The sequence below is a fragment of the Tauraco erythrolophus genome, chromosome 5, assembly GCF_009769465.1.
Source record: "Tauraco erythrolophus isolate bTauEry1 chromosome 5, bTauEry1.pri, whole genome shotgun sequence".
NCBI classification, from domain to species: domain Eukaryota; kingdom Metazoa; phylum Chordata; class Aves; order Musophagiformes; family Musophagidae; genus Tauraco; species Tauraco erythrolophus.
Window position 1 is genome coordinate 54,982,932 of NC_141469.1, and position 12,258 is coordinate 54,995,189.

Genomic DNA, 12,258 nt, shown 5'->3' on the forward strand with positions numbered 1-12,258 from the left:
GCACTACAATGTGTTTCCCTTGGAACTACACTAGCTCTTCCAACATCTTAAACGTCAAAGTGCTTTTGAGCCTTTAATGCGGCAATTGATTTCCTTTCAAATATCCAGCCAGTGGGAGATAGCGTCACCTGTGCAGACTTGTTCAACAGCACAGTAGTTCATGTGGTAGCATCACTTCCTTGGTGACAGTTTGGCAGGAGAGGAGAAGATGATGTAAATCCATTGTTCCATCATTGCTTGAGTAGTCTCCCTCAGGTTTAATGGTTCTGTGTACCAATCATGCAGTTATCGAGACTGACTAACTTCAGAAATAGTGCCTTTAAGGAAGAATGTTTGGTGGCGGCGTTTCCCCCCCAACATCAAAATAATTCTCATCATTGTAAACTGTGAGAATTATTATTACTACGTATTTTACATAGTTCTTACTTTACCCAAAGCCAGGTTCTGGGCAGGCCTGATTCTTTTTACATTGACGCAATTACACATTTCCACATAAATGAACAGTGACACAGGGTACAAGGATGAAGCCCGGGAAATGAAATTTAAGTGACTTGTCAAAGTCACATGCCTAAACCTGCCAGTATTATTTCTGTTTCCATACTTAAGGTAAGGCAACAGCAACAGACAGAAGATATTTGTTTCTTAAGGGTTCAATAATTATTCCAACGTTCTGATGACCTTCTTAACTCCAGCTCAGCCTTGAGTGATTTCCTGGCTGTCAGGCACCTACAGTTTTAAAGACCAGTGGTTACTTACTGTCTGGAAGGAATTTCCTGCATGAATTGCACGATACCAGTTTACATGCAAGTGTCTTTGGTGTTTGTAATGAGAAATTTTCAAGTCTTCAGTTAGTATAAGGAAGTGATTCACCTCAAATTTTACAGCAAATACAGTGCAACTCATACAGATACCTTTAGAGAAAAGCATTGAAGGGAGGTGAACCATATTGTGATTAGTTTGAATGGCAACAAACTATTTGGTATAGATATAAATGTCACTGTAAATTCCTTTGAAACGTATCATTAAAGTTGGAACTCTCTAACTACTAGTTAAGGTTGAGTATCTGAAGAAAATCAGTTGCTTAATTGCTTGACTAGCACTAGCCCTTTGGCATATATTTATGGTGAGCAGGTTTCTAGCTTTTCCTGGAGGAAACTTTATGCTAAAGAAATTATCAAAAACATGTGGAAGTTACTGGATTGAACAAGGCCTTTGCTAATACATGGTATTTAAGTTAAACCTTGGAATATTATTACTCAAACAGAGAAAAATATTGAAACAATGCTTACAGGTCAACAGAATTACTTAATTCTTTCTGACCAACAGGACAAACACTAACCAGGTATTTCTGTAGTCTGATTTCTACATATAAGGATTCTTCATATCTTCGTAACAGCATTAAAAATTCTACTTGCAAGAAGTTTAGAGGTGAGAAGTTTCCTGTATTGTGGAGGGAAACTTTTGACAAAGTAACAGTCTTTGTATTATTTACTATACCATACTTACTTTTCTGTACTGGTAGCCTGGAAGAGCTTTCCCCATCTCAGTTACACAAAGAGGTACACTTTATTTGATCTTCAGACATTTGTATGCACCCTTCTTGCATGTTCTGTTTGAGGCACTAACACTGCAACTAAGGTAATAATGTTATTACCAGTGGCTAGACAACTGTTCTTGTGACATGACCTGTTAGATTGCTAAACAAAAAGTTTCCTCAATGAGGTGAGCATTTTAGTAAGTTGAGTCCTGTAGGATGCCTTCACCTGGCATATACACATTGGGTCCCTATATTAAGCCAACTCAAGTATTTTATCATTGCTTAATTCTGTTTTTCGTGGTGGTTTTGTTTTTTTTTTTTTTTTTTTTTTTTTTTTTTTCCCCCCCAAACCAGCCATCTCAAACTGAATCACTAATAATCACAAGCCAGCTCTGGGTAACTTGTGCCTACGTGAGAGCAGCAAGGGTAGAGTTAAAATTTTCTAAGGGTTAGCTGAACATTAATAATTTGTGCAGTGAAGCTTCACTAGTGCTGTTCTGCTGTGCTGAGCAGGTACTAAGAGTTTTTAGTATTTGGAGGAATGTTCCTCCTTAAAGATCACTTGGCTAATACAAGCAGGAGAAAAACCCTTCAATCAGTACAAAAAAAATTATTTTTTAAGCATTCAGCTCAAATACATGTGATCAAATCTCTTTGACCATAGAAAATAAGTGTTCCAAGATATACTTTAAGCGAAGCTTTAGCTCACAAAGGATTTTCATAGTTAAATTTTAAATCCCTAGAAAACATTTTAAGTACTGACACCACTAAGAAGTGGTACAGTGCCCTAAAGAGGATTAAAAAAGAATATAATGTTCCATAGAAATGGCATGGAAAATTAAGTAAATTTAATGATGAAATAGTCAATCACAAGTTTAAGCATATTACAAATTACTGTATGAGCACTGTTAACAGTCTTGCTTATATATATGTCTGTGTGCCTCATTACTAGCCAAGATTTTTCAAGTCTTGGGTAAAATGTCTTTCCACCCCCTTGATTCCTGTCCTCAAGCTACTGGAGAACACTGGGAAGTTCAGTAGATCTAATTTACCATAACAGCTACCTGTATAGCTAGCTAGCAGCATTAGCTAAACAGTGGTGTAACAATGGTCCTGGAAGTGCTACTGTAAGCATAGATAATGTTCTGTAATACCAATTTGAAGTTGAACCTGCATTTAGTAGGTACAATGTAGAGATCTTAAACAGGCCTGACCAAGGGTGTAGCAAGGCTACACGATTACCTTGTTGAAGCTCAGCATATGACATTTCCAGAAACGTTGATGCCCTCAGCCTCCTGTTCCAGCAGCCAGGACAATTTTTTTCCCCTACTCTACAGAATCTCTTGTACAGGATCTTTTGCCAAATGAACAGGCAAAACACTGGTGTCCTGCAGTCTAAGAGGAAAGGTATGGCAGAGTTAGCAAGATAAATACACAGCTACTACCTTCTCCCTCTTCCTCAGGGGAGTTTAGCCAACCCTGAAGACTGTTAATACAAATGCTAATGCTTAAAAAGGCAAAGTGTGTCACCACATACATTGGAATTCACAAATTACTTAAGATTCTTCTTGAAAACTGAGTTAAGAATGCACCTAATGACAATTATTGCATTTTTCTCTTTGGCTTTCAAATCTACATCTAGTTTATCATGGACATGTTCTTTTTGGGAAAAAAGTGATTCCTTTTGAGCAGGTAAGGTGATAGGTCTAGGTTTCTAAACCTGCAACTCAACAAGTAACTTCTGACCTTGAGGGCTACCATGGTTCTATGACCCTGTTGACTTGAAAGCCAAAATCCACTGTGTCCTGCTTAAAATGGCTCCTCATAAATGGCAGAGTTGTGCATGGATACTAAACCAAGAATCCATGCAAAATATGGCTGCAATTCAGTTTTAAAAATTAATGCAAAGTTGCATACTCAGGTTAGCCAAGACACTAACGAGTCAGTTTACAAAGCTTTTCATGCCGTTTTTTTCACTGAAGCCAGAAAGATGAAGGAAACTAACCTGTAGTACTAGCGGCAGTTTCTCCTCCTTCCCAGGGGAGGGTACTCTTTGCTAAAAGCATGCATACTGACAGCATTAGTAAGGAAGTACATGTCAATGTATAGTCTTTAGCTTTTATCCTTTATTACATACACAGCAAAGAAGGCAGCATTAGACACACGCACAGTGTGTTACATCCATTCCATCCACGGCACACACACGCACACACACAGCCTTAAAAAAAAAAGTGTCTGTGATAAGGAACATATTATAAAGGTCGTGATCTTTATCTCTAAGCCCCTGAGCTTTTTCTTATAGTTAGGTGAAAAGGCAATGAACAAGTCTTTCCTTGCTCCGTAAGTGCTTTGTGCAACAGTGTCCATAGAGGTCATAAACAAGTCTTTTTGGGAGTCTTTACTCCCATAGTCTCAGTCTCTTTTATCGCCATTTTTGCACCACATAGTTTCCAGTTATGTTTAGTTGTCGTAGTCAGCTAATATAGCTCTTGCTCCTGTGATTAAAGTTAGGGTCGGTTCTGCAGATCACAAACGAAATGCAGTCCCCTCTTTCTCTCAAGAGGTGTCATCTTGGTGATACTGTGGGACTGGAGAAGTTACCAGAATTTCGTGGGGACTGAAGAGGCACAGATGGAGAACTGGGAGACAGTTTTCGTGGGCTGCATAGGTCACCATTGTGCAACTTCCACAGAAGTTCCTCATTTTCCATTGACAGGCGTTTGTTTACTTTCGATTCTTTCTCTAGCGACTCCTGTAGAACAGCTTGCTCCGTAGAAAGTTGCCTGCAAATGTAAGATTTACATCAGAACACAAAACCTAAGTTGGAGGCTACAGCACTGAACTTAATTGTTAAGAAAGGTTTGAAATTGTATAAACCCCTGCTTTGCTTACAACTAAGTTACTTCCTTAAAATGAGGATTTAACATGTTCTCATCCTTGCTGGATTTAAACTGGTAGCTTGCAGTGAGCAGGACAAAGTCCCAATAAGAAACATTTCTAAAGACCAGAGAAAGCACTTGAGAAGTGAGACTTGTCCTGCTTGCAATGACAGATGCTTTATTAAATGGCCATACTGGAGCCTCTGGGCCTTGTTGCAGGCTCAGCTCTGTGTAGGAGCTGCATTTCTTTAGTTTCCTTCAAACTGGAAGAGTTTACCCGTCCATTTAAGCACTAGTTGGTGCAACAATTGATGTCAATTCGTGCATTGTGCGAGAACAACAAGGATTCATCTGTGAAGGTAACACCATCCAGGCCCAAGACATCTGTCTGGACACCGAACAAAATGTCCGTCGTTTTGAAATCCGTCCTAACGAAAACGCTGAGACAACACTTGTATATATTGGCAAAGGTTGTGTGTGTCTTAGAACCTTTTGTGATTCCATATCAGTTGACAATGTTGTTGTAGATGTGAAAAACTATTCAAACCTTTGTGTGTCTAGTTTTGTTGAGATTATAGGATGTGATTTTACTTATTTAGCACCAGTCATATCTTCTCAAATGCTGCATTCAAATTTCACTCTGATTCAAGAACTATCACCAGTGCCTATTGGACTGAATCTTACCCTGACGAAGAAGTTACTGCAACATCTGGATTTGAAGGAACTGCTGAGACAAGTTCAGGACAATAGGAAAAGGACTCTGATTACCATACATCATGACACAGATGAAATACACCGTGTCCTAGAACAAGTGAGGGAAGATGCGGAACACCAATGGTGGGACACCCTTTTCAGATGGTCATCCACTGCCACAGGAGTTCTCAACAGAATGCTTCACCCTGTTGCTGTCCTTCTAGTCTTAACCGCAATATGTTTTGTTTTGTTAGCGGTACTGTACGTGAAAATCTAGAAAATGATGAAAAGCTTAACCTATCTGGAATCCATATCTCAGGCACATAACACAGTTGATGTCCCACATGAAAAGGACATCCCCAAAATTATTTAGACATTGTGAAGCTTGAGTGACTATAGTCATGGGATGGATAATGTGGGAAAATAACCAAAATTGGGGAAAATGGAGAAATATGGCTTTGCAAAGTTCAGCTCAAAGGCTGCAATATTAGAGCAGCTTTGAGGTGAGACACAGTTGCTGCTCCCAGGACGGACATGGCCTGCTGGTAGGATGGAACGAGCAATGTCCTTGAAGTGGGGATTAGAGTGGTACAGAGGTACCATGGCTCATCCCTGTTATCAGGGGCAAAGAACATCTGGTGAAGATAACCACATAGTTGCCTCAGCAATAATGGTAAAATCTTGTCCTTTAGTTAACTTTGCTCATTATAATGTCATTATAATACCAAAACACCTCCACCTCAAAAGCTACCCGCCTCCGGGCTGCGACCACCCCTCACTGAGCAGACGCCCTGAATTTCTTCTAGCCTGTACCTTTAAATGGAAGTGAGGAAAATTTACACCAATCCTAATAAAGGTAGGTATGACTAGAGTCACTAAAGCTCCACCCGAAAGTAAAGAAATAATATAAAATGGTGAAAGAGAAGGGGGATGTTAGGGAGAAGCCCTCCATCGAAACGTCTGGGATCAGTCGATGGGCAGGATCTCTCTTCCCCCCCCCGCCCCGGGACACCTATTGGGTAAGAGCTCTGTGTTACGCGCGTTTACTAACACCTTGCTAGCTAGTTAGTATTATCACTGATCAGTTCTAGTTTTATATTATTCTAAATCAAATCTATTTTCGCAGTTAGTCCCTATCACCAGCTATCTTCGAATCTGTATCCTGTCACGAGTATCTGTAATAAAACTTGTCATATATAAATATAAGTTTCCGGAAACTTCAATAATTGACGCAGAGGATATAAGGGATTTGTGCCATAAGCATATAAGAGTGCTGCTGCCTGTGCTTCCTTGGGAAAGAGGCAGACTGGTCAAATTGACAAAGGCTCGAGGTAGCCCCCTGTTCTGTCATCTATCGACACGACATTGTGTCTTAATGTGACACCAGTCTATAATAAATGGTATTTCTGAGTTGCTTTTTCTTCCCTGAGTATATACTGTTTTGGAGCATGGGGCATGTTCTTTTACAGAGTACTACAAAATCCCAGTCACTAATATTTACACAGAATTTTCTTTCTTGTCACAGGAACACCTTCCCCTGGTGTTCCAGGGGAACATCTATAAGTCCACAGATCTTTTTTACCTTGAAAGCTCCATGTGTTTGTCCATCCGAGCTTTTAATTCCTCGTTTTCTTGCTGAACCTTCTTTAATTTATCCATTAAGATTGTGTTGTTCTCCAGCTTATAAAAAAAAAGTCACAGTTTAAAATAAAACCCATACCTTCACTCATCAAGATACTGACTGAGCTATCAGAGATGTTCATAATCTAGAGTCTGCAGACCTTGTTACACTACGAGCAAAGACCTAGAGTAATGTGAGAGCAACCTGCTATCATGGCTTACTATTCTGTAATAGTCAAACAGATCCTACTTACCTTATCCTTGAGAAACACTTTATTGGCATTTTGCCACTTGTGCCGATTAGATGCCAACAAAGGAGGACTGGATAAGGGATCTACTAGTCAACCAGCACGTTCTAGTAACTTCTGCCAGTGACAAGCAGCAGTTTTAGAAGCTGCAGCAGACAGAAGACTGTCTAGAGAGAACATGCTAGTGTGACAAATTCAAGAACTCCCCCATGTAAGCAGCTCTCCCTGTTGCTCTCCTGATTCCACTTCATTGCTGGAGAATGTTATCAAAAGATAAGGAAAAACAGTGATTAAATGGCTGGATGGTCCAAGGGCTTCTATACTGTGGCCAAAGTCTGTCAGAAAAGATGAAGGTTTGCTAGTAATTTACTAGTAATTGTAGATCAGAGCAACGTGTGATGCTGTGCAACACTGAACTGACATGAACGTATTCCTTTGTATCCAAACCTCCTTCTATACTTCCTCATTAAAATCTTGCTTAAGCTAGTATTACAACAGTGTTCAAAGGCCTCACCCAGGATAAGGGCCCTGTCCTGCCACAAATAAGAGCATGTTAAGTAATTACAAGTTCTGCCCCAAAAACTGCCTTTTCACGTGGAATTATGCACAGATGAGACAAAAATCCACACAGGTAAACAAGTAGCTTAAAGATAACAGCTAACATGATTGACCTAAGCTCATCAACTCTAGATGGAAAACATTGATTCCATTTCATATTTGATCGCTTCTTGTTTAATTAGGTTCCTGACAGGGCAGTCTATCTTCCGTAACACTCAGGCAAACGTAGCAGGTAAGGATTTTTGATTTGGGAGGTGGGGGACAAGAGAGGGAGGAGAAAAGTAAAGAGATTACTTTTGTAATTAGTACAGATTACCCTGTACTAATTTAGCAATAGTTTATGCAAACCAGTAGTTGTCTTAAGAGATTAAAAGGTCATTTACAACATCTGGTGATTCCTTCCCCCTCTTTACATTACAGCCCAGTGCAGATATAATTGTACCTCCAATGTGAGCATGTCCCATCATCATTTCATGTTTCTTTTTAAACAAAAAAAAAAACCCAAACCCACACCTCACACGTTAAGCCTGACCAGCACGAGTTCATTATCAGAACATAACTCAGAGACACGGTGTCCAAACTTGCCAGACCCTAAAGGAAACTCACCAGTTTTTCCATCTTCATTAGCTTTATATCCTGCTGATGGAGTTTCTCATTCTTGATCTCCAGCACTGCTTTCAAACTTTCCAGCTCCTGTTCCAGATACATAATCTGCGGGTTTTTCTGAAAGATTTCCACAGAATTTGCTTAGTACCCTGAACTTTGGGAAAATTTCAAGCGTTTCTCTGCTATTTAGAAAGAGCAAGAAAATACATATGGTAACGACATTACTTGTTCTAAGTGAAATCAAGTCAAACAGTTTAGAATGCAAAAAAAAATAAAAAGATCTGCTACCGTTTTCTCCTCTGGTTTTGTGTGGTGTAGGTGGACAGTTTCAGTTTTCCTCAGAAGCTGTTCAGAAAACACTTTATGCACAAATGTGAAAAACCCTTGTGAGTCAAAGGAAGGCACTACAGTTGTCACAGCAAAACTTGTTTTGCAGGAATGCCCAAAGGCTCCCTTTAAGGCTAGGAGTTCCAAAATTTATTTCATATTACTCATAACCCATCCCAAGAGGTAATTAGAGTAAACATTTGAAGAGTTCTCAGATGCTGGAGTAGTTCAAAAAGCACTAGAAATTTAAAGCTATGAACTTGGCTGTAGCTGATTTTCCCTGTTCTAAGGTAGTATTTCTGCTCATTTGCAGAAATTGAAAATTTTTGTTTCTACATTCTTCTTAAAGCCTAGCAATGCAATTGCAAATAAAAATCTTGCATTGCTGGGCATCGGTGACTTATCTACAATACAGCAAGTTAGGCCTTTTTTTTTTTATTTTTCCTTTTTTGTTGTTTTCTGGGAGTTGGAGAGAACAGCAGGAAGGGGACACGGCCGAGTCAGATCTGGTTCCCTTAACAACCTGTCTTCCGTGGTAATGAACCGTTCAAACACTGCGGAGTAAAACACAATCTCTACGTTTCAAAGGCAAAGTCACAGGCAAAAATAAGGAGCAATAAGCAAGTCTCATCCAGGTAGTCCAGGTGGAACACCGACAGAAATCAATCAATGATTAAGTGTGTTGTGTAACTAAACCAAAACTTGTTTCAGCACATTTGAGTAAGAATGTTGGTGCACCACGTTGAGTAAGAGCTTTGCTGCCGCAGCAGAAGCCAGAGGCTGGGAGGGCAGCGCCGGTGCCCTTCACAGGTAACAAGTGCCTTGTCACCCACACGTGTCATCCCCCTGCCTGTTGCCAAGGGCCGTGGCATTAGTGATTCTCGTCAATTTCTACTTTTGAACAGAAGCCCGTGCGAGGGTGGGGTGTGCTGTGCTGCCTCGGAGGAGGCAGCAGACAATTTGAACTTTACTCCTCCCTGTTATGGCTTTATGTGGAATCTAGCAAGAAATGTCATCCTGAAGAGTTTAAACGCAGCTTACAATATTTTTTTTTTTTTCTTTCCCTCCTCTGCCCCAACGGTCTTAAAACATCTTTTTAAAGTTAAATTTGAGCCACCACATTGGCTGCTCATAGAACACACAGTCAGATAAAAAGACTGAAAGGCCTACGTAACATTTTAGCAAAAAAGCTGGGAATACCAAGTGACACTAAATAATATGGGAGTAGTGGAAGTACACCCCTGTCTTCAAAGGGCTATTCTGCACTATCAGGGAATTCTGATAGTGCAGAATTTGTGTTTAGTACAGAAGAATATACTGTGTCAAATCAGTGTTCTTCTGTAGAGAAGCCTCAAGCTTACGATGTGTCTTAAGCTGTCAGGATGCAAAGTGAGCTGGCAGCTATGCAAAGGCACTTGGCTATTGCTCCTTTAAATTCAACACCACCTGAGCGTGCCTATGGAATACAGTTCCAACTCCGAAGTGCAGTGCACAACGTGTTTGCTTTGGTATCATCTCTCCCAACCACAGCAACATACTGTGGTTGCAGATTCTTCTTGCAGCAGCTCTGTCCTGCCGCTAGAACAAGCGGTGAGAGACAAAAATAAATTAAATTCCAGTGAAAACTAGGGCGACTTCTACTAGAAGCATCCTAAGTGAGTTTTTAAAGCGTGGAATTTCTCTTTGTGGGATAAGCAATACTACTGGGCATTCCAGTTATTTCCAGGTAACCAGAAAGATAAGCATGTTTGTGTCTAAAATTCCCAGAGCACGTTTCTAACCCAGGAGCATCACAGATAACAGCAGCCTTGGGTGGAAAGGCAGGACAAAATAAAAGTTTATCTAAGGATAAATCAGCAACAAGCATGAATCAATGTTTGAATAAAGGCATTAAAGACTCAGGAAAGGAGCTCTGTAGTAGCCATGTAAGCCCACGCTGGTCATAGCACCGTTAGAACGTTGACCGACTGTCTGGAAGAAAGCCATGGTACGACTTTCGCACACGTGCAGGTCTTCAATTCACCTTAGGCTCTATCTTACACCACTGATGGACATATTCAAGAGCTTTATAGATTTATAATGGTAAGGCTGATACACAACACTGTAGTGATGGAGAAAAAGTTCTGGCAGGCAATTTTTAATAAGCATGGGACCCGTATCAGGCTTGATTGCAAACCTTTCACGTTCCGCAAGAAAACAAACCCAGGCTTACAAGACCTGCTAATCTGCATTACTTTTGAAGATCAAGACTTACAAGATTGGCTTTTTCTTTGGCTGTTTGTTTTTGCTCTTCTAATTTCAACTTCTCACTCAGAGAGTCATTTTCACATTTTAATTCATCGATTTTTTTCTGAAATGAAAAGACACGGTATAGTTAGGCCAAGAATTCAGTGCATATCTCCAAACCGCCTTTTAAGTTTTAGACTGTTGCAATGACCTCAACCCTTAACAAACCTCTAGCAATTCCTGCTTCTCTTTAAAGGAATCTTCAAGCGACTTCCTTTCAGATTCATGGGCACTCTTGAGCTCTGCAACAAAGTATTTTTGCAGATTTTTAATACCATGTATGACATGAAAATTCTTTTTGAAAAGAAGCAGCACGAAAAGCCAGCGAATACACATACGCACAGATGTGGAGTCAATGACAACACGGAAAGAACATTTATCATCAACTGATCCAAAGTATATACAAAGTCTCAGATTTATTGCTGCTTCAGATTTGTTGATTGCCCCCTCGTGTACCCATTTCATCAGCTGACAGCGTGTCAATTTTGAAAGCATTCATCTACATGCAAGAAATGGATGGATTGAGCTCAAGAGCCACATCTGACAAAAGCTGAGTTTCTGATAGGAAACACAGCAAAAATTCAAACTGTGTCTTCCAAAAACTTTTAGAAAAACATTTCTTTTCCTACTTCGGAGATGCCGCGCAGAGGAGTTTGCTCTTTGATCGCAGGGGAAGCGTTGCCAGTTCTAATGACGCAAAAGTATCACTGGAAACTTGGCTATCAAGTGATGTTGGAGGAAGGATGGGAATCAGCATCGCTTTAATCAATTAGATGCAATGTCACTTAAAACTGAGCACACACTCACCAACCCCTCCCTGAAAAACAACCTTTGCCCCAGTACATACACTGTAATATTTCTCAGTGTGCAATATTTCTCAACATTCCCAAGTCAGTTTGGAAAGCACACAACCCTACTTATCCTCAATTTCGAATTTGAGGTGCTCCTTATAGAAATAAGGAAGTGGGAGCAATTACTCATTAATGTCAGATTTTGAGGGCAGACTGCAATTCAGACATCTTTTACTGAAAGAAAGTCATCTCTGCTCTTGAACTGTTTTAAAAGTTTCCTTCAACTACAATGGGATCACAGTTATTCCTGTATGTAAAATGAGACTTGTTCAGTTTCAAAAGAAGAAATTCAGCCACTGTTTTTAAAAATAGCTGAGCACCAAGAACAATGAAACAGACATACTGATGAAAAAGTTTAAATATTTTTGTTTGTGACTAGCAGTACTATAGTGTATGTACTTGAATACAAAATACTTGCCTGAAAAAGAGGATTCGTATTCCTTTTTCAGCTTCTCTACTTTTTCTGAGTGGCTGTTCTCAAGTTCAAGCTTCAAGTTTTCATGTGTGATATTTAAGTTGTCCACCTGCAGTAAGACGACATGTTTTTTTTCCCCCCTTACCTGTATCAGCCCTCGTTTATGTTATTGTTCTAATGGTTTTACACAGTACATTGATTATGTTTTAAACAGCCTCGGTCGCGCGTAACAGATGGG

At 39.9% G+C, this 12,258-nt stretch overlaps 1 protein-coding gene across 6 annotated transcripts in view; it reads right to left on the reverse strand.

Annotated features, from left to right (window-relative positions):
• Nucleotides 1-4,103: 4,103 nt before the first annotated feature.
• The window catches only part of MTUS1 (microtubule associated scaffold protein 1), a 91,013-nt gene continuing 82,858 nt past the window's right edge, over nt 4,104-12,258 (reverse strand). For all 6 annotated transcript variants that reach the window (XM_086611852.1, XM_009981933.2, XM_086611854.1 and 3 more), the window contains 6 exons: nt 12,024-12,129; nt 10,923-10,996; nt 10,723-10,818; nt 8,142-8,258; nt 6,692-6,789; nt 4,104-4,320 (listed from right to left, as the gene is read on the reverse strand). In XM_086611852.1, coding sequence (XP_086467978.1) covers nt 4,104-4,320; nt 6,692-6,789; nt 8,142-8,258; nt 10,723-10,818; nt 10,923-10,996; nt 12,024-12,129 — 708 coding nt within the window. The remainder of the gene's footprint in view (nt 4,321-6,691; nt 6,790-8,141; nt 8,259-10,722; nt 10,819-10,922; nt 10,997-12,023; nt 12,130-12,258) is intronic.